Below are 27,815 nucleotides of genomic sequence, written 5' to 3'. Positions count from 1 at the left end.
GGAAGATGGTTTAATGTTAAATCTGGTGTGAGACAAGGATGTACATTATCCCCTCTGTTATTCATTATCTATATGGATCACATTATGAAGGAAAGTGGTATTAAACATGATATCAAAATTGGAGATGTTAATGTCAGCTCTTTGCTTTATGCAGATGATGGTATACTTCTAAATAAATCCGCTACAAGTCTGCAAGATACTCTGACTAAATTGAATAGCTGTTGTAATAGATATGGTATGAAGGTTAGCAATAAAAAGACAAAGACAATGAAAATAGGCAGAATCATTGAAAATGTCAACTGTGTTGTGAATGGAGAACCTGTGGAACAAGTAAAACATTTCAGCTATTTAGGCACAATTTTTACTGAAGATGGTAAATTAAATATAGAATTAGACCACAGAATCAGCAAAGCTGGTATGGTGGGAAGTCAATTGAATAAATTCATATGGAATAAGAGAGAAATTAGTCGGAACACTAAATTAGCTGTATACAAGACAGTGTTCAAACCAGTTTTAACTTATGGATCTGAGAGCTGGGTCAGAAGTAAAACACTTGACCAAAGACTAGAGACCACAGATATGAGAGTCCTGAGAAAGATTACAGGCGTGAACAGATGGCATCAATGGCAATATCATATTAAAAACGAGGATATTAGGAAAGAACTTGACATTGTCAGCATCCAGGAATGCATTAGCAGAGCTAATCTCAGGTGGTATGATCACTTAAACAGAATGGGCAAGGAAAGATTAGCAAAACAAGTGTTCTCTGCCAGGTTGGCAGCAAAACGACCCAGAGGAAGACCGAGATATAGGTGGATTGATACGGTACAAAGTGCCTTAGACGATAGAAATATAAGATCTGATAATGTTGGAGTCTTGACAAGTAACAGACTGATTTGGAGGAAAATTGTAGATAGGAAATTAATAATGATGTAATATTTTTCATGTAGTACTATCATATCCTGTACACCCCTTGAGGGTACATGGCAGGAATTTGATAATGATGATGACTTGAAGTAGAAAAAGCCATCAAAAGCCTGAAATAAGGAAAGGCAGCTGGAAAGGCTACACTGCATAATTCAGGACGAATCCCAAATGATTGGAGTAGACCTCTCAGTAGTACCCATATATAAAAAGGGAAATAAAACTGAATGTGAGAATTACAGAGGTATTTCTCTGAGTGTTCCTGGGAAATTTGAGAAACAGTTGAGAAGGATTGTGGAAGGGAAGCTTGGTAAAGAACAAGCTAGATTCAGGCCAAATAGAGGCTGTCAAGATCAGATTTTCACTTTATGACAAATAGTTGAGAAACCATGGGAACATAACAAGATCTGTATTTAACCTTTGTTGATCTGGAAAAGGCATATGACAAGGTGCCAAGAGAGAAGCTCTTTAAAATTGTGGCATTATATCAAGCAATAGTCTTTATTTGAGTTGTAAGTCAGCAGTTAGAATTGAAAGAAGTACAGGAAGAGGGTTTAATGTTAAATCTGGTGTCAAACAAGGATGTACATTATCCCCCTCTGTTATTCATTATCTATATGGATCGCATTATGAAGGAAAGTGGTATCAAAATTGGAGATGTCAATCTCAGCTCTTTGTTTTATGCGGATGATGTTATACTTCTAAATAAATCTGTTACAAGTCTTCAAGATTCCTGACTAAATTGAATAACTGTTGTAATAGTTATGATATGAAGGTCAGCAATAACAAGACAATGAAAATAGGCAGAAGAATTGAAAATATCAACATTGTGAATGGCGAACCTATAGAACAAGTACATTTCAGCTACTTAGGCACAATTTTTAATAAAAATGACAAATTAAATTTGGAAATAAACAACAGAATCAACAAAGTCAGTATGGTAGGAAAGTTAACTAAATAACTTTATCTGGAATAAGAGAGAAATTAGTCAAAACACTAAATTAGCTGTATACAAGGCAGTGTTCAAACCAATTTTTACTTATTGACCTGAGAACTAGGTTAGAAATAAAGCACTTGACCAAAGACTAGAGACCGTAGATATGAGAGTCCTGAGAAAGATTAGGATATTAGGATAGAACTTGACATTGTTAGCAAAGCTAATCTCAGGTGGTACGCGGTCACTTAAACAGAATGGGAGAGGAAAGATTAGCCAAACAAGTGTTCCCTACCAGGTTGGCAGGAAAAGGACCCAGAGGAAGACCAAGGTATAGGTGGATTGATACAGTAAAAAGTGCCTTAGAAGATAGAAATATAAAATCTGATAATGTTGGAGTCTTGACAGGTAACAGATTGATTTTTAGGAAAATTATAGATAAGAAGTTAGTAATGATGTAAGATTTCAGTTTTTTAGTTTACATATTTTGTACACCCCTTGAGGGTACAGTCAGGAATTTTTGGATGATGATGAGTTAACATTTAATGAGATTATGTAGTACACTTTTATCTTGGCATTCATAAATTCAAGATCTTGGGTTCATCCTGAAATACACAGTAAAGAACACATTTGATAGAGCATGCTTTGCATTTCTAGAATATACTTTGCTTTGTTTTTCTTTCAATATTTATTATGTAATTTTGTAGTCAAATTTTGTACAGCCTTATTTGTAGAACTCATTAGTCAATTTAAACTTGGTACAAATTGAAAATTAAAATTCTAATGCTTTTGTGTTGTGTTTCTAATAAAATGCAATATTCAACTATATTAATACAAATTAAAATCAATTGTATTTTTTCTTCAATAGTATTCAATGATGGTACAAGGAGAGAACTTGTATGTCTGGATGGAACCATACCAGTTCCATATAAAGGCAAGTTACAAATGGTAGCAATTAACTTATGGCAAAATAGTTATTTTGAATAATGAAAATATTTGATTTTTTTATTTTTTTTCAATACTATTTATACAAACAATTTGCTTTAACTTGAAATTATTCACATGCTAGGAAATTATCTGTCTAGAGCAGTACAACGATAAGTATGATGATTACGACATTTCTTTTGTAAAAAAAAAAAAAAAAAAAAAATCTTCTTTCCCAAATTCCATCAGGAACATGAAGAGTCTGTAAAATGCTTCCATCAGTTCATTATCCTTGCTGTTGGTCTTAGTCAGCAAAAATTCTTCACATTTATATAAAGTATATTTTTAGTACAGCCAGGCTTTCCTTGTGTATTCCATTTCAGGAGTGCATGACAAATTTCTTGATGATCTTTCCTAAGTGTATGTCCAATCCATCTTAATTTTCATTTTCTGATTTCCAGGTTGACTTTTTGCTGATTTGTTCTTTTCCAGAAGTCTTGATTAATAATAATTTGTAACCACCAAATTCGAAGTATACTCTACAGGCATCAGTTTATGAATGCTTGCAACTTTCTATGTATTTCTTTTGAAACCAACTATGTTTCAGAACCATATAAAATAACTGATTTAGTACATGTATTAAATATTTTTATCTTTGTATCTCTGAATATTTTTCGATTTTCCATACTCTTTTTTTAATTTCATATGGGGGATCCCCCCATCCTAAGGGATGGGTTAATTCCTCCTAATGAGAGATTAAGTATGTATTTTATGATTGTAGATCTGTGTGTAGTCACAAGGCTGGTTTGCCTGTTCTGAGGGACAAAAAACCAGAGTTTCCTGGTGAGAAAAACCCTCTACCTCTCTATGAGACTGGAGAACTCACTATTATTCGAAAGAGACCAGATAATAGTTTCTCATGGATGGGAATCGAACCCAGGTCTTTCCAAATGAAAGGCTTCGTCTATACCGAATGAGCTACAGAGGCTCTCATACTCGACTAAATTTAGTACAGTCGGGTCTCTTTTTATGCGGTAGATACGCTCCACAGAAAATCACACAAAAAAGGCCTAACTTACATTGAAAAATTAGGGATATGTTCCATACTTTTCTAAAACTGCATAAAACCGAAGCAGTGAATTAAAATAAACCTAATATCACATAATTTTATGAAAATTCAGGAAAATAAGAATGCCTAAGTTTGTTTTAAAGCTTTATTCATTTAATTTTCTTAAATTTTCTTATACAGTTCTTCAGCTCACATTGGAATTTAAAGGCTCGTTCAGAATGTGTCATTAACAAGTGTGCAATAAATTGGAAAATTTATTGCACAGTTCAAGACCTTCTCGAATTATATTTGCAGTGAGGGGGACAGGTTTTTCTTCCACTTCACTATCGTTTATTGAAAAGTAATTTTTTTTTAAATTTTTTATTTAAATTTTTTTTTTTATCAGAATTATCGTCGCTATTAGACAATATTCAGCAACGTTTGCGAACTGGTGCGAAATCACTTTCATCCCCAGAAGAGATACTCAACGCATCAGATATGTATGGTAAAGGCAATGGTTCTTCACAAACAGAATTAGCTTCACCCTCATTCTGTGCTGATTTTTTTCTTCTGACAATGTAATCAGTGATTAAACTTTGCGATGATCATTTTACAAATTTTTTATACAGCTCACGATATCCAGAAATACAGTTCTTCAGCTCATGTTGGAATTTAAAGGCTCGTTCAGAATGTGTGCCATTAACAAGAAAATGATTTTCCAATTTATCGCACAGTTAAAGACCTTCTTGAATTATATTTGCAGTGAGGCAGACAGGTTTTTCTTCCGCTTCACTATCGTTTTTTGGATTTCGACGATATCTAAAGTTAAACGATATCCAATGATATCATCGTCACTTGAGGCATTATTCACAAGCGATTCGTCTACATCGTTCTGGCTAAATGTATCAAACCTTCTCCACCAATTTCATGTGCCAAAGTAATGATTTCAGCTGATAATATAGATGTTTGCAACACAACCAGTCCAAGCTGCTTTCCAGCAGGCATTTAAAGTTTGTCGATATCCAATGATATCATCGTCACTTGAGGCATTATTCACAAGCGATTCGTCTACATCGTTCTGGCTAAATGTGTCAAACCTTCTCCACCAATTTCATGTGCCAAAGTAATGATTTCAGCTGATAATATAGATGTTTGCAACACAACCAGTCCAAGCTGCTTTCCAGCAGGCATTTAAAGTTTGTGGTCTTATTTCAGCGATAGCAGATGCAACATAATTTAAGCAGTCTAAAATAGAAATTTTTTTTCCAAACGTCAGTTACTGTTAATGAATCATTTTCTAATTTATCCAATATAAATTGAAAAGTGTGCTTAACGTAATATTTTTTAAAAGTAGCAATTATGCCTTGATATAATGGCTGAATAATGCTTGTTGTATTGGGTGGAAAAAACACTACCTGTACATTTGGATGTTCTAAATGCGGATGATTTGGTGTTGTCAACAATTAATAAAACTTTAAAATCGAGAGCTTTTTTTGCTTCATATATGTTTCCACTTCTGGTACAAAGCAATTATTGAACCATTCAGTAAATACAGCATTTGTTACCCAGGCCTTTGTATTAGCCATCCAATATACTGGTAACTGTTTTAGATCTTTGCCTTTTAGAGCACATGGTCTTAAAAATCGATTTACTAGTGGTTTCAACATTCGATCTTTGCTTGCTTTAAACCCAGTTGCGTTTTTTTTTCAGACTTTGCGATGTAAGTTCAACTAGGCATTTTCTTCCAAAACAATCCTGTTTTGTCAGCATTGAACACTTGATTGGGACAACATCCACCATCTTCAATAATTTTGGCTAACTTCTCTTGAAAATTTTTGACTGCTTCTTCATCTGCTGCCGCAACCTCACCTGTAATCTTCACGTTATGAAGTGCATTCCTTTTTAAAAACCCGGTTAATCATCCTTTGCTAGCCAAAAATTCTTTATCAGCCTGGGAAGCGGAAGTAGATGGCTCCAATTGCTTCATCTGTTCATAAAACTGAAGAGCTTTTTGTTTAATTAAATAACCACTTATAGGAATTCTTCGAGTTAATTCTTCAATCCGAATTATGAGCGATCGTTCCGTGTTTTCTAATAAAGTATCCCTTGAGTACGATGATAATTTGGCACTTAGTTTTGTGCCAAAAATGACAGATTTTCTTATTGCGACTTCATTCTTTTTAATTTCTCTTATAGTAGATTTGCCTGAATTAAAATGTTTACAAATCGCTGTAGATCCCTCCCCTTTTGCTAAGCGATCTAGTATTGCAATTTTCATTTCCAAAGAAATTGCTTTTCTTTGATGCTTTTTTCCTCCATTGAGCCAAATTTAATTAATTTATAATTAATGATCAATTATTAATAATAATAAAAATCATCTAAATTAACAATTAATTATCGATTGCTCCATGAAAATTTCAGGATTTGTGAAGTGTTCCATCGTAGGAAAAGTTTGGGAAACGCTGGATTACCCTATTATCGGAATGGATTCTCCTTCTGTTCACATGCACAGAAGTGTTGAAAGGTCTCGTATCTATGAGCGTACTATACATAAGTTTTGAAGTTATGCACCGCATAAAAAAGATCTGCATAAAAAGAGACCCGAGTGTATATGCACTTCTTGCTTTTTGAATCCTTATATCAACATCTCTAGTTGTTCTTCCATCTGCTAGTAAAACATTCCCAAGATTCATGAAATTTGGAAAAGCTTCAATTTTTTTCATTTTCAATTTCCACTCAGTACTATGCTTTTTGAATCCTTATATCAACATCTCTAGTTGTTCCTCCATCTGCTAGTAAAACATTCCCAAGATTCATGAAATTGGGAACAGCATCAATTTTTTTCATTTTCAATTCCACTCAGTACTATGCTGTGCACATTGATTCCCATTTCTTTTGTTTTGTTTGTATTTATTTTCAAACCAACTTTCAGTGATTATTCTTATAATGTGCTTAGTTTACAAAGGTTGTCTGAAAAATTATTGGCCTAACAATGAAAAAACGAATTTATAATTTCAACATAATCTCCCTTAAGACTAATACATTTATTCCAGCGATGCTCCAGCACCATAATGCCGTCCCTGTAGTGGTTCTCAGTAAGATATGCAGAATACCCCTCTACAGCTGCAGTCACCTGTTGATTCGAAAAAAAACACTGACCAGCGAGGAAGAGTTTGTTTTGGAAAGAGATAGAAGTCAGAGGGAGCTAAATCTGGGGAATCAGGTGGATGTTCCAACAATTCATAGTGCAGATCCCTTAATTTTCCCATTGCCAAAACACTTTTGTGGGCAGGTGCATTGTCCTGATGAAAGATAATTTTTTCTTCTGCAAACCAGGTCTTTTCTCATGAATTTTTTCGTCTAGTCTGGTTAAAAGATCAGAATAATATTCCCTGGTTATTGTTTTACCCTTTTCAAGATAATTAATAAACAAAATGCCTTTAGCATCCCAAAACACTGATGCCATGATCCTTCTTTCCTGCTGATGGAACCAACTTTGTCTTCTTTGGCACTAAACAGGCTTCTGTCCACTGTTTTGACTCTGTTTGGATTCTGTTGTGTAATGGTGAATCCAAGTCTCATCCACAGTAAAAAATCGATGCACAAAATCAGTTTTATTCTTGTTAAATCGCTCCAAGCACTGTTCAGAGATTTTCATGCGAGTGCATTTTTGATTTGCAATGAGCAAGCATGGCACCCATCTTGTGCAAAGCTTTTTCATATGCAATTCTTCATGCAACATTTATCCTACACTTCCTTTTGAAATGCCTGTAGTCTCAGCAATTTCACTCACTTGGACTCACTGGTCATCCATCCAATACCATATCATGCACTTGATCAATGATTTCTGGTGTTGTTGCACTTTTTGGACATCCTTCACAGCCTTGATCATCTTCAAGGCTGGTACGCCCACGTTTAAACTCGGCAGCCCATTTCTTAATTGTCGAAAATGATGGAAAATAGTGCCCATAAACTTTTATGAACTTAAACCTTCTTTTACAAAGAATTTTATAACTGCACAATATTCAATTTTATCCATTTCAAGGGATACAAACAACACTTTTGCTTCAGGCAGTTGTATAAAACAAACTACTTGATAGAATGACTTGCAATTTCATATGGATGCTTATGACAAACGTACCAACTTAGAAAAAAAAATCTCTTGTTGATAATGTTGCCATCTATGGTTGAGGCCAAGAACTTTTCAGGCACCCTCATATTTTGGATATCTTCATGTCTGTGAGCAATCAGATATACACTCTCTGCATTTTCTATATCACACCGTTTTATTTATTTTCCATGATATTTCTCTGGTATGTATCATTATTGTCTGTTCTAGAACATGATCTAACACCAGTACAAATAATAAGGGAAATAGAAAACATCCTTGTTGCACTCAAATATCTTGAGTGCAACAAGGATAATACACTTTGAAAAGGCTTTGACAAATATTCCTCATGCAATACTTGACATTGGGATTCAGTATATCCATCCTTTATGAAGTTTATTATCTTCGGTGATATACTTTTTGTTTTGAAGTGCACTCCACACATAACCATGCAATGGATTCAAAGGCTTTTTCTTGTCTGCAAACAGCAAATATAAAGGAAAGTTAAATTCACCTGATTCTTATTCTTAAGGTATTAATGTGGTCTCAACATGATATATTTGGCCTAAAACCAGACTTCTCTTTTCTCATGCCCTCATTCAACACATTGAAGATTCTTGAAAGAATAATTTTGCAGAAAATGACACATAGCAGGTTTATGCTCCTCCAATTATCACAAATTCCTAAATTTCCTTTCTTGGTATTTTTGCTATTATCCCTGTATTCCAACCATTAGGGAATGTCTTTTTCCCAAATATCCTGGAATAGTGCATAGAACATATCTATGATATTTGATGTCAATTTTTAGAACCTCTGCAGTGATACCACCACGTCTTGCAGCTTTCCCATTTTTCATTTCTTTAATAGAATTTATCTCCAGTTTAGATGGTGGACTGGTATCAGTTATTAATTTATCTATTCCTTTTTTATTTCTGTTTGTATTCTATCATTGCTATTATTTCAGATTGGACTGAAATGATGTCCCCAACTTTCCAGTCTCTTCTGTTGACACTAGAATTTTTCCATTGAGATATCTTTCACTGGGACATTCTTTTGCACTGCTTCTCCAGAAAGTCTGATAATGTTTAACTCTACTATTATATTTGTCTGTAGCTTGTTGTGCCCTTGATGCCAGTTCTTTGAACTTTTTTTTAATATCCTAAAACTTTCTGCCATTTTATTTAAGGACTTTTTTTTCGTTTATCCTATATATCATTTATTATATTTTCTTCTCCATCAAAATTACTATATTTTTTTTTCTTTATTTTAAACTTGTTACAGACTTCTTCATTTTGTAATCTGGCAATATCAAATTTGCATCCATTAGCTGTTTTCCCCAGATGATTTTTTTCAAATACATATCTGAATGGATTCAGTAATCATATGAATCTGTGCCAATATCAATACTTCTTTGATTTTGAAGATCAAATAACATTGTCCTCCACTTTTGGCTGATGGCATCATCATCATCAAATTCCTGCCATGTACCCTCAAGGGGTGTATAGGATATGACAGTACTACATGAAAAAATTACATCATTACTAACTTCATATCTACAATTTTCCTCCAAATCAGTCTGTTACTTGTCAAGACTCCAACATTATCAGATCTTATATTTCTATCGTCTAAGGCACTTTGTACCGTATCAATCCACTTATATCTTGGTCTTGCTCTGGGTCGTTTTCCTACCAACCTGGCAGAGAACACTTGTTTTGCTAATCTTTCCTTTCCCATTCTATTTAAGTGACCATACCACCTGAGATTAGCTCTGCTAATGCATTCCTGGATGCTGACAATGTCAAGTTCTTTCCTAATATCCTCATTTTTAATATGATATTGCCATTGATGCCATCTGTTCACGCCTCTAATCTTTCTCAGGACTCTCATATCTGCGGTCTCTAGTCTTTGGTCAAGTGTTTTACTTCTGATCCAGCTCTCAGATCCATAAGTTAAAACTGGTTTGAACACTGTCTTGTATACAGCTAATTTAGTGTTCCGACTAATTTCTCTCTTATTCCATATGAATTTATTCAGTTGACTTCCCACCATACCAGGTCTATTTCTTTATTTAATTTACCATCTTCAGTAAAAATCGTGCCTAAGTAGCTGAAATGTTTTACTTGTTCCATAGGTTCTCCATTCACAACACAGTTGACATTTTCAATGATTCTGCCTATTTTCATTGTCTTTGTCTTTTTATTGCTGACCTTCATACAATATCTATTACAACAGCTATTCAATTTAGTCAGAGAATCTTGCAGACATGTAGCGGATTTATTTAGAAGTATAACATCATCTGCATAAAGCAAAGCGCTGACCTTAACCTCTCCAATTTTGATATCAGGTTTAATACCACTTTCCTTCATAATGTGATCCATATAGATAATGAATAACAGAGGGGAGAATGTACATCCTTGTCTCACACCAGATTTAACATTAAACCATCTTCCTGTACTTCCTTCAATTCTAACTGCTGACTTACAACTCAAATAAAGACTAAGTATTGCTTGATATAATGCCCCATTGACATCATATAACTGCAGCGTATTGAATAGCTTCTCTCTTGGCACCTTGTCATATGCCTTTTCCAAATCGACAAAACTTAAATACAGATCTTTGTTATATTCCCATGCTTTCTCGACTATGTGTCATAAAGTGAAGATCTGATCCTCACAGCCTCTATTTGGCCTGAATCCAGCTTGTTCTTCACCAAGCTTTTCTTCCACAATTCTTCTCAACCATTTCTCAAGTATACTTGCATAGATCTTGCCAGGAACACTCAGTAGGGAAATACATCTGTAATTCTCACATTCAGTTTTATTTCCCTTTTTATATATGGGTGCTATGAGAGCTCTACTCCAATCATCGGGAATTTGTCCCTCTGTCCAGGCTTTCTGAACTATGCAGTGCAGCCACTGTAAGACTTTTATACCACCATACTTCAGCATTTCTGGTCGAATATCATCGACTCCTGCTGCCTTTCCACATTTCAAGCCTTTGATGGCTTTTTCTACTTCAAGTATGGATATGTATTCCTGACTGCATGCCTGGTCAGTGTTTTTTATCACTATGCTGTCATCACTGCTTGTTTCATTTAGCAGTTTTTCAAAGTAATTACTCCATACTTCAAGGATATCTTTTTCTCCTGTTTTCATGTCACCTTTATCATCTCTAACTCCTTTTACAGCACTCTTTCCTCCATTCCTAAGCTTCTTCAACAACCTCCAGAATATTTTGCCACCTTCTTGATATTTATTTTCTATATTCTTGCCAAAGTCCTCCCATGACTTTTGTTTAGCTAGTTTTACACACTGTTTAGCTTTCTTACATTTGTTTCTGTATTCTGTAGGAGTAAAAGCTGACTTATTTGCCAGGAACTTTTGATATGCTTTCTTCTTTTCCTTCACTGCCTCTTTAACTTCCTGTGTCCACCAGGGAGTTCTGATTTTTTTATCCTTGCGCACAACCTCACCACATGCTTCTCTGGCAGAATCAATCAATGTTTTCTTCAGAGTTTGCTACTGAATCTCCAGGGTTTGATTCCTGTTCTCAAACTCTTTCATTTTCTTTTCAATAATCTTTGTATTTTAGTCTACAGTTCACATCTGAGAGCTGCTCAACTTTTATTCGCTTTAAAACTTTCTTACATATTATTCTTTTCAATATGAAATTCAATTTTATCCTTCTCAAGACTAAATAGTGATCACTTCCAATTTCAAATCCTCTGTACACTCTGGTGTCCTGCACCATGGAGAAAACATCACTATCAACAATAACATAGTCGATGAGACTTTTCTTATTCCTAGCCTCTTCTCTCCATGTGAATTTGTGCACATTTTTATGTTGGAACATGGTGTTAGTAATAACCAGTCCATGTCCTGAGCAGAAATCCAACAGATATTTGCCATTATTATTAGCTTTGCTCTTTTCTCCAAATTTTCACAAAATATTGTTGTATGTCTCACAATCATTTCCTACTCTGCTATTTAGATCCCCAACAAGGACCAACTTTTCCTTTTTCATTGTGTCAGTTGCTTTTTCTAAAGCCTCAAAAAATTCCTCCACTTCTATCTTAGTAGAACCTTCTTTGGGACCATAGGCACAAATAAGTCTCATTGTCCAGTTCCCCATTCTCATATTTGCCCACATTACTCTACTTGAGACTGACTGCCATTCAAGAAGATTAGCTTCGTATTTTGTGTTGAATACTGTGGCTACTCCTTCTTTTCCTTGATTGTCATTGCCTGAATATAACATTTTGTATTTATTGCTCAGAAAGATCTCACCAGTTTTGGTCTTTTTTGTTTCAGTCACCCCTATTATGTCGATCTGGTACTTATCTAATTCCTCAGCTAGCTCCATTTCTTTTCCATTCAGGCTTCTTACGTTGATAGTACCGATCTTTAACTCTGGTGGTATTGAGTTGGGGTTTGTTTTCGGATTTGTTCCAGTAGCTGACTTTTCGCTGTTCGCCCTGGTTCCCTGGCGAAAACAACGTGGGCCTTGTTTAACCGGGCAACGCCCCAGTCAGCATGAAATTTTGTCATGTTGTACCATCATTTTTTATTTTGGTTTAACCAATAATAATACAATTTGGTCGACTAAATCCCAAATTGCCAGCCAATCCTTGTTCGTTCAGTAACAAAGTAGATACCCAACAGGGTGCACCACGAGAAGGTGAGGATTGGACATTAGGTCAGAAGCCCTGGTCGGTTCTCTGCATTCCTTTAAAGGCTATGTGGAGGTCTCCTCTCAGTTATACAGCTTTGACCCTTAAGCACCCTTTGGCTGATGGCAATATGATCAATTTGATTGTTTTGCCATATGGTGACACCAGGTTACTTTGTGTTCTCTTATGCTTGAAGATTGTGCCACCTATTACTAAGTTATATTTGCCACATAGTTCTGCCAATAATTCACAATTCTCTGCCAAACCATGCTTACCCATTACATTTTCCCTTTCATTATTTGAACCAATTTAACATTCAAGTCATCCTTGAGAAGTATGCTCTCATTACTGTTTGTCATCATCAAGGTCTTATCAAGCTTGACCGTAAACCTTTTTCTTTTTTTTCAAAGAATGCATTCTCAGTTGGGGCATAGCACTGTACAACTGTTAGCCTTCCAAATTTAATTTTAAGATTTACTGTTATTCATTCTGAAATTGGTTCCACTCAATTGGCTTCACTAAATATTTTGCTCATGAGGATTCCAACTCCATTTTGATGTATACTAGTTATATTAGGCATCCCTGAATAAAGAAATACACTCCCACTGGTACAATTCATTCTACCAGTACCATTCCACCTTACTTCATTTACCCACAATGATTCAATCTTACATTTTTCCCATCTCCTTTCTTAATTTTGCTAGCTTTCCTGTTTGATAAGTGTTTTAACATTCCAATGGTCAATTCCTAATTTTCAAGCTTTAGTCATTGCCAAGGAGTCCACCTGATTTTTACATTTATCTGACTTGAAAACAATTTTTAAAATTTTTGGAGACTTGCTGGTCGTTAGCCCACAGGGCTCCTATTCTGGTGGTAGGAATTACTGCTTCAGCATCCAGGCAGGCATTTTTATTATTATTATTATTAGACACCTCCAGGGAATCCAAAGACTCGTCGAGGGAGGGCACCTACTCTACAACTCTGTCTCTGCCACTCAATCCACCAACTGACTGCAACTACACCAATGCCATCTACCGTCGACCATCACCACTAGTATTTCCAAAGACAATCGCAAACATCCATGCCCGTGGCAGGATTGAAACCTGCAGCCTTTTGACTGTAGAGCAGATATGCTAACCACTTGGCCAGACAGGCTGCGTATTTTATATGCAAGCATTTCTCATAGTACGGCCTGATCTCATAGTACTATGAGATCCTTTTTACCATTCTCCATCCGGAAACGACTTACTGTTACGTTTCAGCTATACTGATAATCGCCAGAGTCTCATTTGTTGATAACAGGTTATACTACAAGAAGGTGAGGTTGGTATTTGAATGGGAAAGACTATATGTTATATACCATGAAGTCAAAGACTTCATAATGTTATGCAATCGCCATCCTTAGAATCCAATAATAATAATGGAGCTTTTTTTTTTTTTTACTTGAAAAATTTTAATGTCATCATCATCATGCGTATCAAGGATTTAGGCCTAGCATGGCCTGTTCCGGCCTTAGAAGTCATCGCTGAATCGTTTAAGAGGACGTCCTGGTTTTCTTTTTCCTAATGGCTTGTACTTTAAGGTTTGTTTTGGTAATCTTTCTGTTTTCATTCTTTGAACGTGTTCCATCCATTTATGTTTATATTTTTTAATTTTTTCTATTACTGGTTTTTGGTTTAATTCTTTCATAATATCTTCGTTTCTTTTGTGATCAAATAGGGTATACTTTTCAGTTTTTCTCATAAACTTCATTTCTGCTGTTGTTAATCTTTGTTTGTCTTTTTGTTTTATTCTCCAGATTTCGCTTCCATACATTAAGACCAGTAGGGCTAATGTATTGTATACTTATAGCCTGGTTTGTTTATGAACTAGGTTTGGTTTAAATATAGAGTTAATTACACCTGTTATTTTAAAATATTTTGCAATTTTTACGTTTATATCTTTTTCATTTTCATATGTGATCGTACATCCTAGGTAGTTAAATGAATTCACCTGTTCTATGATCTTGTTATCTATTACTATTTTAGTTCTTGCTGGATCTTGTCCTTTAAAGGCCATAGTTTTTGATTTTTCTGTTGATATTATCATACCATAATCTTTGGATATCTCATTTAGATTTAAGATAGCTTTCTGTAAGTTATTTGGTCGTCGGCAAAGAGGAGAGTGTTTAAGTTAACTGTAGGAGAAAGTTTAATTCCTTGATGTAAATTTTTACTCCATTTTATTATTATTTCATTTGAGTAGATATTAAAAAGAGTTGCTGAGAGGGGACATCCATGTCGGACCACTTGGTTTATCTCTCTCGTATATGATAGCTCGTGATTTAATCTTATTTTTATTTGATTATTTTCATATATACTTGTGATAGCTATTAGGATATTATTTGGTATTTGTCTTTCTTTTAATATGTTAAATAATGTTTCTTTTAACTTTGTCAAATGCTTTTTCAAAGTCAATTAATGCAATATGTGTTTCTAAATTATATTCTCTTCATTTCTCTGTTATTAATTTTAGGCAGAAGGCTGGGTCTATACATGATTGTCCTTTTCTAAATCCATCCTGTACTTCTAAAATAAAGTTTTTGGAATATTTCATTAGTTTGTTATTTAAGATTCTGCTATATATTTTGTAACAGGAATTTAGTATACTGATACCTCTGTAGTTTTTAGGGTCATCTCTATTACCTTTCTTAAAGATAGGAATCACAATTGCTTTTTTCCATTCTATTGGGGGGGATACCAGTTGAGTAAATTTTATTTAAAAATAATAAGAGTCTTTTTTGAATCTTGTTCCTGCGTATTTATATAGTTCTGAACCTAGTTTATCTTCTCCAGGTGATTTTCCGTTTCTTGTTCCTTTCAGGCTGATTTCTAATTCTTCTTCAATTATTTCCTTTTCATTTTTGTTAATTGTTTGCCAGTTGTCTTTTTTAAAATATTTGTCTGTCCACAGTTCTGTGTAGTAATTTAGAAATTCTTCTAATTTCAATTCAGTGTTTAATTTTATGTTTTCTTTGGTATCTGCATTTAAGTGTTTCAAAATCATATATACATTGGGTCTTATTTTATATAAATCGTGTTCTAAATTAGAAACAAATTTATTCCATGATTCTCTGTCTTTTTCTGACTTCTCTTTTAGCTATGGCTCTTATTCTTATATATTGTATTTCATCTTTTAATCTTTTATTGCTTAACCATTTGTGATAGGCTTCTTTTTTCTTTTTGATTATTTCTTTGATTGTATTAACCCAAATCTTCATTTTTTTTCTTTTATTGAATTTGTTGGTCTTTCCTAAGCTTTCATTTGCTGCTGCATTTAGTATCGTTTTTATATTAAGCCGTTCTATTTCTTCATTTTGTTTTATTTTGTCTAGATATTGGTTAATTCTTTGTTCATATGGCCATTGTACATTTGTGTCATTCAATAGTCTAGTTTTATAAACAAATGTTTCAATTTTTCTTTCTGTTCTTGTTACTTGTAGCTATTTAGGTGGTAGTCTTAATTTTATTTTAACAAGGAAGTGGTCACTGCTTATTTCATATCCTCTGTGAACTCTAACATCTAGTGAAAATTTTGATGTCTTTTCATTTAATATGAAGTAATCTAATATTGATTTTCATCCTCTTGCTGCCCAAATATATTTATGTATGTCTTTATGTTTATAGAAGGAATTCATTATTTTTAGGTTATTATAAACTACAAAGTCAATCAATTTTTTACCATTTCTGTTTAGAGTGTGTTCTCCATGTATTCCTATATTATTATTAATTTTCGTGTTTCTAATTCTTGCATTTAAGTCTCCTGCTAAAATTCTGTAATCATTTTTATTTATTTTATTATATATGTTTTGTAGCTGATTATAAAAATCAATATTATCTTGTTCTCTTCCTTCTTCTGGGGCATATAAACCAATTATTGTTAAATAGCCTCTATCTATTTTTATTCCAGCTTCTATTATTCTTTCATTCCGTAATTTATAGTGTTTTAACTGTTTTGAAAGGGAGTTATGAATCCAAATCATGACTCCTGCTTGTGCTCTTTGGTCTCTGTCTACTCCACTGTATATCACATTAAAATTTTCAGTTCTCATAGTTCCTTTTAATTTCTTTTTTGTTTCAGTGATTACTGCTATTTTAAAATTTCTTTCATTTAATAACTGGTCTAATTCTCTTTCTTTATATGCTATTCCTCTTACATTCCAGTTTGCTATGTGTATTATTTTTTTTTTGTTGTTTCCACCCCTGGATGGCGGATAGGGGAGCCTACCAGGCTTTTCTTTTCTTCCTAGCTGTAGAAGAATCAGACTTGCTTCTTTTGAATGGCATTATTATTTTTTATGTAATAAAATTTTTATCAAGAACATAACATTAAACAACCGCAAGGTTCGTAGACTATAAAAATTGTGTATGAATGGAGACTGCGCAAAACACGTCAGTGCTTGTTCACAGCATGTGCGACACTAGCGAATGCGGCCGGTGCCTGAAAGATACGACTAGTGGTGAAACGGGACGGGAATACCTACATATAAGAAACCGCGTAACTCCGGATTCGCGTAAGTCAGCATGCTGTATTGTACAATTTGGCAGCATGTTCAGGTACATGTTCTCATGAAAGCTGTACTAACATGAGCAGAAACATGGTATAATCACAGAATCTAAAGTTGGAATACAGTACATGTTCACTTTGACTGTCATGCTCTTGACCTGGTGTGAGACCACTGCCCTCTTATTGAGGTCTAAAACTTAAAAAGTTCCCTATTTGGTTTTTAGATCTGGATTTCTGGGCTATGTAAAAATTAAAAATATATTTAAAAAAAATATAAAATCAATATAAAAGGGGGGGGGAGGGTTCCTTAGCTTGCCCACAGCACAAATGTACTACTATAAGCTTACAAATAAACCTTTGATGGGTGAAAGCAAGTTTAAAAAAAAAAAAAAAAAATCAGGAAAGGTAACTTGATCAATCAGTGCCATCCTGCCATAAATATCCATAACTTCTTATCTCTATAATAAATCTAGTTTAATCCTTTATCCAAGTGTGATCAAACAAAGTTTGCACCTGAAAGTATCTTCAGGACTGGGGTAAGGTGGTACAACACCAGGGAACTCTTTGCAAAGGTGGAGCAAGCTATCAACACTCCTATCTTAGTATCTCCCATAATGCAAAACACATCTCCTTGCAGATATGTCTAATGTTATGCATTAAGGGAAGGGCCACAACCCAGACTAGTTTCGACCTTTATTGAGGTCTCTTCAGTGGGAGCCAGGCCCAAGTGGAGATACCAGGCAGAAGCATTAGCAGGTCATCTCTACCTATAGGAGTTGCCAAATGGTGTGCCACCCTTTTTTAATAAATTACTCTGGATTTAGAGAAAGATGTTGAAAGTTTATTTTTCACTTGATTAGAGTATAATAAATCTAGTTTAATCCTTTATCCAAGTGTGAGCAAACAAAGTTTGCTCCTGAAAGTATCTTCAGGACTGGGGTAAGGTGGTACAACACCAGGGCCCTCCTAAGTGGAGATACCAGGGCATGATACCATTCCCTTAATGCATAACATTAGACATATCCGCAAGGAGATGTGTTTTGCATTATGTCAGATACTGAGATAGGAGTGTTGGTAGCTTGCTCCACCTTTGCAAGGAGTTTCCTGGTGTTGTACCACCTTACTCCAGTCCTGAAGATACTTTCAGGCGCAAACTTTGTTTGCTCACACTTGGATAAAGGATTAAACTAGATTTATTATACTCTAACCAAGTGAAAAATAAACTTTCAACTTCTTATCTCATCTTCCCATTTTACCACTGGTCCACCTGGTTTCTAATAACCAAATATTGGTATCCATTCTGTTGTTCTCTTTGTCTGTCTGTTTGTATCTGCCCATGATGTTTCCAGTGTGTGTACCAGTTAGGCTTATTATTTGCTTGTAACTTTTACACAAGTTGAACAAACTTATGGTGGATTAGCATGAAGTTTTTTTTAAAAGAACTAAATTATATAAGCTCTAAGCTACATTTCCTCATGCACAGCATTATGTATGATAGACTGTGAAATAGGCAATTTGCATCTGTCATAGTGAATGGATTTAAGGACTGCATTTGAAAAGCTTAACATATTACTTCAAGCCAATCTTTGTTCACTGACTGTTATATGATTAGAGTGGATCTTGTGTTTATTTCTGTCTGGATTTCCTTTGCAGAGATGGAGATGAACAGGTGAAAGACTCTTTCTCCTCCATTTGAATTAGACTGTTGCTTTTTAACTAAGATGCTTTATAAGAAGCAATAGTCTAATTCATATAATATATAAATAGTTATCACAATTATCAGTTTACATAATTCAACAAACTTATCTTATTCTTTTTATTTCAGTGTAGATTGAAATATTGGATGTTATAATTTTTTTATTTTTTCAGGAAATATATATAACATTCCAATATGTATCTGGCTTCTAGATACTCATCCTTATACATCTCCAATGTGTTATGTCAAACCAACATCAGACATGCAGATTAAGGCATCCCGGCATGTAGATAATAGTGGCAGAATTTATCTTCCATATTTGCATGAATGGAATCCTGTAAGACATTTTACCATTGTATTTTAAGTGTAAATTTGATTGCACATGATAGGTACAAAAGTGTCCTTTAGTAAATTCTACTATGCATTTTATAAAGTAAGCAGATATTAACATAACCAGTGTTAGTTAGAAATATTACATCTGTATAACCTATTTTTCTTACTCCCAGTTAACTAAATTTCAGTTATATTTTCACATTTAAGTTAAAATCCAATGCTAATTTTTTTCAAAAAAAATAATAATTCAATGTCATATGGCACTGGTACTGAATGCAAGTAACATGTATAATACCATTTATAGATTTTAAATATTTTAATATATATATATATATATATAGTGATCAATTATCAGGAATTTCAATATATTTATCAGTTAATGCCAATCCTTAAATTAATTGGCATGTCAACTGACTGCTGATATAGTGCTGCCCAATAGTGTTAATTGTGCTGTTAGTTAACTGGCAAGTAAATAATGACCAAATTGTGCTTTTATTATCACCATCAAGCTTTCTTCAGTCCACTACTGGATGAATGCCTCTCCATGCTGCTTCCATTTTGGCCAGTCTTTCATCTCTCTGCCATAAATATCTATAACTTCTTATCTCATCTTACCACTGGTCCACCCAGTTTCTAATAACCAAATATTGGTATCCATTCTGTTGTTCTCTTTGTCTGTCGATTGTCAGACATTCTCATCACATCCTGCCCAGTGCCATTTGTTGCCTTTTATTACTAATGCAATATCCATTACCTTTATTATCATCATCAAATTCCTGACATATACACCCTCAAGGGGGGGGGGGGGTATTATGATAGTACTATGTGAAGAACTTGCATCATTACTAACTTTCTGTCAACACCTGTTTGCTTCCTTATTCCCAGAATGGCTCTTTTCATGTGTTATTTTCAGTTTCTCTAAGGATATTTTAGTCAGACTCCAGGTTTCACTACCATAGGTCATTGTTGGGGGTACACACTAGGTTAAAACTTTCCGTCCTATTGTTATTCTAGCTGAAATTTCATTATCAAGTTTATGGTTATTTATAATGATCTGTCCTAGATATTTGTATGAATTATTTTAATCTGTCTTTGATTTATTTCAATTTGTTTTCATTCTGGAGTATTTTCACTATACATTAGAAATATGAGAAAATAAACAGTGCTTTATTTTCTGATATTTAGAAAAGTGAATTGGAAAAAAAAACAAACATCAGATATGATGCACTGATTTGCTGGCGTATACCCTTAAAAAATGTTATAAAAAGTCCGTATTTCTTTACCAGTTTTTTGTTGACATCTCCCTCTTCCAAAAGGGTTTGCTATTTTTGAGATATCTGATTTGATCAGCTCTTTAATTTCAGTCCTTTTAAATACTTCTGACTGCATCAGCTTAGCTATATCTTGGTTGTCCTCCTCAGTGTTTTTTGCATCAAACCCTTGTTTTGCCCATTGTTACTATCATACTGTTGAAGTGATCATGCCAAATTAGATTAGCTCTACTCACATAGGCCTAAAAGGATACCAGAAACATTTTCTTGGCATAGCAAACTATCATGGCTATTCCAAAGAGAATATCTTTGATCACTACCAGTTGCAATTCTAGCCATCATAATGTGAAGTATATCAAACATCAGTAAGTCTAGTCACTGTGCAACAACCATATTTTCTACCTATATCTTCATATGGATAGGCCTGTTAGTAGCACTACATGTCTCCCTCCCCTTTCCCTCCTGGTCAACAGGCATTAGATCATCAGACTAGAAGAGGCTATCTAGAAGTGAGCTAATGTAAGCAGTGGTTCAGGTGGTTCACACAACTGAAAGGGAAGACCAAACCTTGGTGGTTCCAGGCACTGCTAGGTGATGGATAAGTTTCATCATCTAGTGCAGTGTTTCTCAACCTGTGGTCTGCAACGATGGCACAGGTGGTCCGCAGGCAGACTTAAATTAATTAAATAAATATATATTTTTTTTATTCAAACAAAACAAATGAAAATTGAATAAGTAAGTAAAATTATTAAAAAAAAATTTTAGTTGAGTTGCTCAACCTGTGGTCTGCAGGCAGACTTAAATTAATTAAATAAATATATATTTTTTAATTATCCAAACAAAACAAATTAAAATTGAATAAGTAAGTAAAATGATTGAAAAAAAAATTTAGTGGTCTGTAGTATTGTTTTAGGCATTTTACTGGTGCTGCGCTTAGAAATGTTGAGAAATGCTGATCTAGTGTAATGGCACTACTTTGCTTATCAGGAGCTTGAAGTGGCCAGAACTGTTTGGATTCAGCGCATAGATCCAATTACTTTTTTGTTCTTTGTTGATCTGGAGATTACTCTATAGTATATTGAAATGAATAAAATGAATCGTAAAACTTTGAGGCTTCTGAGTCTGAATAATCTTGCCGCTGCTACTCTGCCGAGGATATTCCTTGTTCCTCCCCGTTTCAGCTCAACTATGAAAATTTAAACAACTCCCATCTTGTTTAAGAGAGAGAGAGAGAGAGAGAGATAGTTTGTATTTGAAAACAAACCTAAAACCTTCCAGATTCATTTCACAAGCATACATTGTCTTAGTTCTAGCCTTATAAATGTGCAATCTGTTGCTCTCCTAACACCACCAATCTGAAATTTTGGATTCGTTTTTCTTTGAAAGAAAATCAGAAATTTCAGATTAGTGGTATTAGGAGCCATCTTTTTTATTTCCTTTCTTATTTAAGGAAATGAAAAAGTTGGACTGCAAATAAGCAACTAAATGTTGCTTTTCTGCAGTCCAACTTTCCTAATAGTGAGACAATCTTCCTTGGAGATTTTAAAATTCACAACTCCATCTGTCTTTCATTTTCCAGTTATATGGATCTAGTAGGTGGAGATATTAAGATATTTGTTTCCTATCATCAATGATCTTACAGCAATTATTCATATTCCTACCAGAATATCAGATACCCTAACCACTCTCCAAACCCTGTAGGTCTAGTTGTGACCATAGAGACTACTTGACAATGTTTTACATGTAGTTTCCTATGCCATAAATTCTTTCAATATTTTAAGATTTTGATTTACATTTGTTGTTTGTTTGCTAGAGAGATAAAAAGGAATTTCATGTCTTGAAAATAAATAATGTCTGTTTCAAAATATGTGCAGTCTTTTATTTTTAAAACCACTTCATTGAAATGTTGTTCAGATTTTTTTCATGAAAATATTCCAGAAATTTTGACACTAGTTTGCTTCAAAAATGTCTTTAAATATCTGAAAGAAAGTTTTATTAAATAACATTTATAAAAAAATTGTTATTTGAACATTTTTTAATTTATTTTTTTTTCTTACAAAATTCTGAATATGGATATTATTATTACTATTTCGTGACACCTTCAAAGAGTCCAAAGACTCATTGAGGGAGGGCACCTACTCTACATCTGTCTCCACCACTCAATTCACCAACTACAGCGAACTGCATCATCTACATCAACGCCATCTACTGCTCACCACCACTAGTATTTCCACAGAGAATCACAAACATCCATGCCCATAGGAGGATTCAAATCTACAGCCTTTTGGCTGGAGAGCAGATATGCTAATCACTCAGCAAACCAGGCCATCACTTTGATACATTGTTGTTCCGCTGTTACGAACAACAAATGATGTTAAATGTGTATTACTTGTATACTGCTTGTTTCATTTAGTGGTCTTTCAAAGTAATTACTCCGGGCACCTAAAATATCATCTTCAGTTTTTCATGTCAGCATTATCATCTTTGAATCCTTTTACAGTACTTTTTCCTCCATTTCTAAGATTTTTTAATAGCTTCCAGAATATTTTGCCACCTTCCTGATATTTACTTTTTCTATGTATTTTTCTATTGCTGAATTGATATCCAGGTTATGCAGCAGTTCTTGAACCTCATTCTTATGCACCTCTCTCTTTATCCAGTTAGTGTATCTGCATATCTGCTCTCCAATCAACAGGTTGATGGTTCGAATCCTGCTCTGGGCATGAATGTTTGTGATTGTACACTGCTTGTCTTACCTTGTGTGCTATAATCTTCAATATGGTGTAGTATGACCTTTGCTGTCCTTGTGCCATTAGAACCATAAATCATCTTTATCCATTGTATCATGTACCATGTTACATACACCTGGTTAGATTACATTTGGTAAGATACCAAATCCCCACTGTCCCTGTGGAGTCGAGACCCAAACCATTTGCCATATAGTACAGAAATGTGAGCTGACGGCATATCCAGGTGACTTTAAGGATATCTTTGACCCGTCCCCTGAGGCGATCAACTGGATTAAAAACCTAAATGTTAAAATATGATTAATCTTCTGTCTGATGCTTGTCATAAATTTCATATTTGTTTTTGCCTGAATGTAGATGTTTTACTTTCTTTTATTCATATTATCATATATGTGTATCTTATCTATATTCATGTGTATTTTATCTTATTGTCTTTTAACCATGTGTACAATGCTTGTCTTACCATATTTTAACCATGTGTACAAGCCATACGATGGCTTGTACACATGGTTAAAATATACCTGGTTAAGAAATATTAACAAAGTGAGCACTCATTTGAACAGTCTCCTTCTGACACAAGGTTACCATCTGCATTCACTGAAGTCATTCTTCCATATTCATTTTTTCTTTTATTTGCAGCATATTAATAAAATTCTTTCTAATAACCAACTTTTGTCTAATTTCCTACTGGTTTGAAATTTTACATTTCCAGTATCCAAAATCTATTGCTTAATGACTGGTTCAAGAAAAGAAATAAAATAAGCAGAAACATATGCTTTTAAAGCTGGACTTTTCTTTGCAATTTGATTATTCCAGCTATTATTTTCTTTTCCTTCAGGATGTGGCATCAGTTTTAGGAGATGGTGAACAGCTCAAATTATCCTAATTTTTACAAATAGATTCTGTGTTATATTTCTCTCTATAAAAAATAGTTTACATTTATTCCATAAAAGTTAGTTTTGAGTGCTACTTTTTTTTCCTTTTAAAAAAGTCCTGAATGTTATTACAGCTGCTAACGGTTGCCATTTTTTCTGAACTCAGGTTTATCTTAGATATACTAGCTAATAATTCTTTCTGCCCTAACCTCCATGCTGAAAACTGAGATTACTCGCAATTATTAAGAAAGAACACTTCCAAGAAGGTATACTAAAGAGCCCTGAGCAGTAATCCAGTGTATATTGGGAAGTTCTTTCGTTTTCATTCTTTTGATCGATTCTAAACAAATGTGGTAGTATTTCTTTTTTAGAGTTGTTGTGTATTTTTTGTATCAAAATATAGTATCATCCTAAGTTCATTCATCTGTCTAATCATCCCAATGACCACATAATAATCATGTTCTATTTTATTATCAGAAAATTATAAGTGATTTGATACATTTGTCATACCTTTTCAGTCCGATACAGTTGCCTGTTGGGGGGGGGGGATTTATCTGTATTACAAATTTAGTTCAGCTAGTTTGTTTTTGTGAGTGTGTAGGAAAATATTTAAATTACCTGACTACTCATTTAGGGATATTTCTGATTATAAGGGAATAATGTACTTCACTTTGGGAGCATGTACCTATATAGGTACTTTTTTAATTTGAGCTGATAGTCATTCATCAAATTCCTGACGTAAATTCCCCCGGGGGGGGGGGTATGCATGATCTTCGGATAGTACTACATGAAAAGTTACATCATTACTAACTTCCTATAAACAGTTTTCCTCCAGATTAGTCTGTTGTCTGTCAACATTCTAATATTATCAGATCTTATATTTCTGTCTTCTAATGCACTTTTTTTACAGTATCAATCCACCTACATTTTGGTCTTTCCTCTGGGTCTTTTTCCTGCCATACCACTTGTTTAAGTGGCCATACTACCTGAGATTAGCTTTGCTAACACACCCTTGAATGCTAACCATGTCAAGTTCTTTCCTAACATCCTTGTTTTTGATATGATATTGCCACTGATGCAGTAGTGTAGCCAGAGCATTTGTCATCCCTCTCAATACACAAAAATACTACATAAAGTCAAAATGACGTATAGGGAAATAAATTACAACACAATGTTTATTTTTGAAGTAAAACTGTAATTTCAACATTCTAAAATGTTATTTTTCTTGCTTTTCTGTTAGCAAAATCATCGATGACATTGGAGGAAATCTATTTCATAGTAATGTAGGTAATTCTTAATCAATTTTATTTAGAAAAAGACCTCCAGCAATTGTGAGGAAAATTTGCATTAGTATTACAATATTTGGAACTGAATTCTGGAGACTGTAATTAAGAATTAACTGCAAAAGTTCAAAAAAATTCAAAGTGCCACCTGGGTTGCACTGCCCCCTCTGCACTGATGCCATCTGTTCACTTCCCTAATCTTTCACAGAACTCATATCTGTGGTCTCCAGTCTTTGATCAAGAGTTTTATTTCTAACCTAGCTCTTGAATCCATAAGTTAAGAATGGTTTGAACACTCTTGTATATAGCTAGTTTAGTGTTTTGACTAATTTCTCTCTTATTCCATATAAATTTATTCACTTATTAACTTTGCTAATTCTGCTATTTCCAAATTTAATTTGCCATCTTCACTAAAAATTGTGCTCGAATAGCTGAAATGTTTTACTTGTTCTATCAATTCTCCATGTGATGTTTTCAATGTTTCTGCCTATTTTCATTGTCTTTTAAATGCTGATTTTCATACCAAATTTATTACAGCAATTATTCAATTTGGTCAGGAATGGGAAAATGGGTGTGTCAGTTCAATATCAGTAAATGTAAAGTCATTCACTTAGGCATGATTAGATATCCAATGTCCTATTATATTGGTGCGATTAGGTTAGAAGAAACTGATGAGGCTAGGGATCTTGGAGTGTTAATAGATAGGAAGTTGAAGTTTAGGGGCCATGTGGCAAAGATTGCAAATACAACTGAAAAGATAATTGCAATGCTGAAACAAACGTTCACATGTAAAGATGAGGATATTATTTTGCCTCTTTACAAGGCCTTGATAAGACTCACTTGGACTATTGTGACCAGGTCTGTTTTCCATTGTGATTCTGATATATTGGAGAGAGTACAAAGGAGTGTCAAAAATGATATCAGGATTGTGGAATACTGACTATGAAGACAGATTGAGAATTTGTAGACTGCAGACACTAACAAACAGGAGAAAGAGGGGTGATATGATTGAGACTCAAACTTCTGAAAGGCTCATACGAGATTTCAATTGATTGAATTTTTCAATTTATGGAGGGTTGGGAAAGAACGAGAGAGCATCCTTGGAAGCTGAGAATGAAGACCGCCAAGAAGGGTATGAGGGCTAGATTTTTCTCTCAGAGGGTGGTGTGTGATTGGAATGGATTGCCATCGGATATTACGAGTGCAGGCAGTGTTGAATGAATTCAAGAATAAGTATTAAAGCTGGTGTGTATAGTATGTGGCCTCTCTCGATGAGTGTCTGACTCCATGGAGGTCTCTCTTAATAATAATAATAATATAATGTCCCATTTATACCATATAACTGGAGTGTTTTGAACAGCTTTCCTCTTGGTAACATGTCATATGCCTTTTCCAGATCTACAAAACTTAACTACAGATCCTTGTTATATTCGATGATTTCTCAGCTATTTGTCTTAAAGTGAAAATCTGATCCTGACAATTTCTGTTTGGCATTAACATAACTTGTTCTTCTCCTCCACGATTTGTCTTAGCCATTTCTCAAGAATACTTGTAAGTCTTACCAGGAACCAGTGCTGTAACTAGGCAGGTGCAACTGGTGCCCAGGCACAGAGCCCAGGACAAAGGGGACCTGAAATGGGGTATCAAAAAAATAAACAGTATTATATTTTCAATTTCAAATTTTAAATTTTGTTGCTGTGGGGGCCAATTCCGTAACATTTTTGGTTAAAGTTAACAATTAATTGATAACTTGCACAAGGCTCATAAAAAGCTAGTTACGGCACTGCCAAGAACACTCAGTAGAGTAGAGTTTTCCTCTTGGCAATTTGTCATATGCCTTTTTCCATATCTACATAACTTTAAAATACAGATCCTTGTTATATTCCCATGATTTCTCAACTATTTGTCTTAAAGTGAAAGTCTTAGCCATTTCTCAAGAATACTTTCATAAATCTTATCAGGAACACTCAGTAGAGAAATTCCTCTGTAATTCTCACATTCAGCTTTATTCCTTTTATTTTTTTTATAGATGGATGCTATGAGTGCTCTACTCTAATCATCTGGAATTCAGTCTTTTAACCAGACTTTCTGAATTATGCAATGTAGCCACTGTAAAACTTTTACATTTCTATGTTTTGGCATTTTTGGTTGAATATCATCTACTCCAGCTGCCTGTGATAGCTCTTTCTACTTCAAGTACAGATATATATTCAAGATGGTATTCCTGTTGTGTACTTTCTACCACCATGCTGTCATCGTTTGTTTCATATATCAGTCTTTCAAAGTAATTAGTCCATACATCAAGAATATTTTTATCTTCTATTTTAAGCAAATCTATCCACTTCTTCCTTTTTTCCTTGCAGTGTCCATGATTTTCTATTCATTTAACCGCAACCAGACACAAGGATAAGGTGATTACCCCTGTGTCTTTCGGCGTATCCCATATCTTTAGAAGCAT

The 27,815-nt window shown here is 34.3% G+C and overlaps 1 protein-coding gene across 2 annotated transcripts in view; it reads left to right on the top strand.

The window, feature by feature from the left end:
* TSG101 (tumor susceptibility gene 101) overlaps positions 1-27,815 on the top strand; it is a 220,767-nt gene that overhangs the window by 70,595 nt on the left and 122,357 nt on the right. For both annotated transcript variants that reach the window (XM_090407519.1, XM_090407518.1), the window contains exons 4-5: positions 2,727-2,792; positions 19,022-19,185. In XM_090407519.1, the coding sequence (XP_090263645.1) occupies positions 2,727-2,792; positions 19,022-19,185 (230 nt within the window). The remainder of the gene's footprint in view (positions 1-2,726; positions 2,793-19,021; positions 19,186-27,815) is intronic.

This window comes from Typopeltis vanoorti, chromosome 17 (assembly GCF_054136105.1).
Source record: "Typopeltis vanoorti isolate ZY-2024b chromosome 17, IOZ_Tvanoo_1.0, whole genome shotgun sequence".
NCBI classification, from domain to species: domain Eukaryota; kingdom Metazoa; phylum Arthropoda; class Arachnida; order Uropygi; family Thelyphonidae; genus Typopeltis; species Typopeltis vanoorti.
This window is presented reverse-complemented; position numbering and strand designations above follow the sequence as displayed.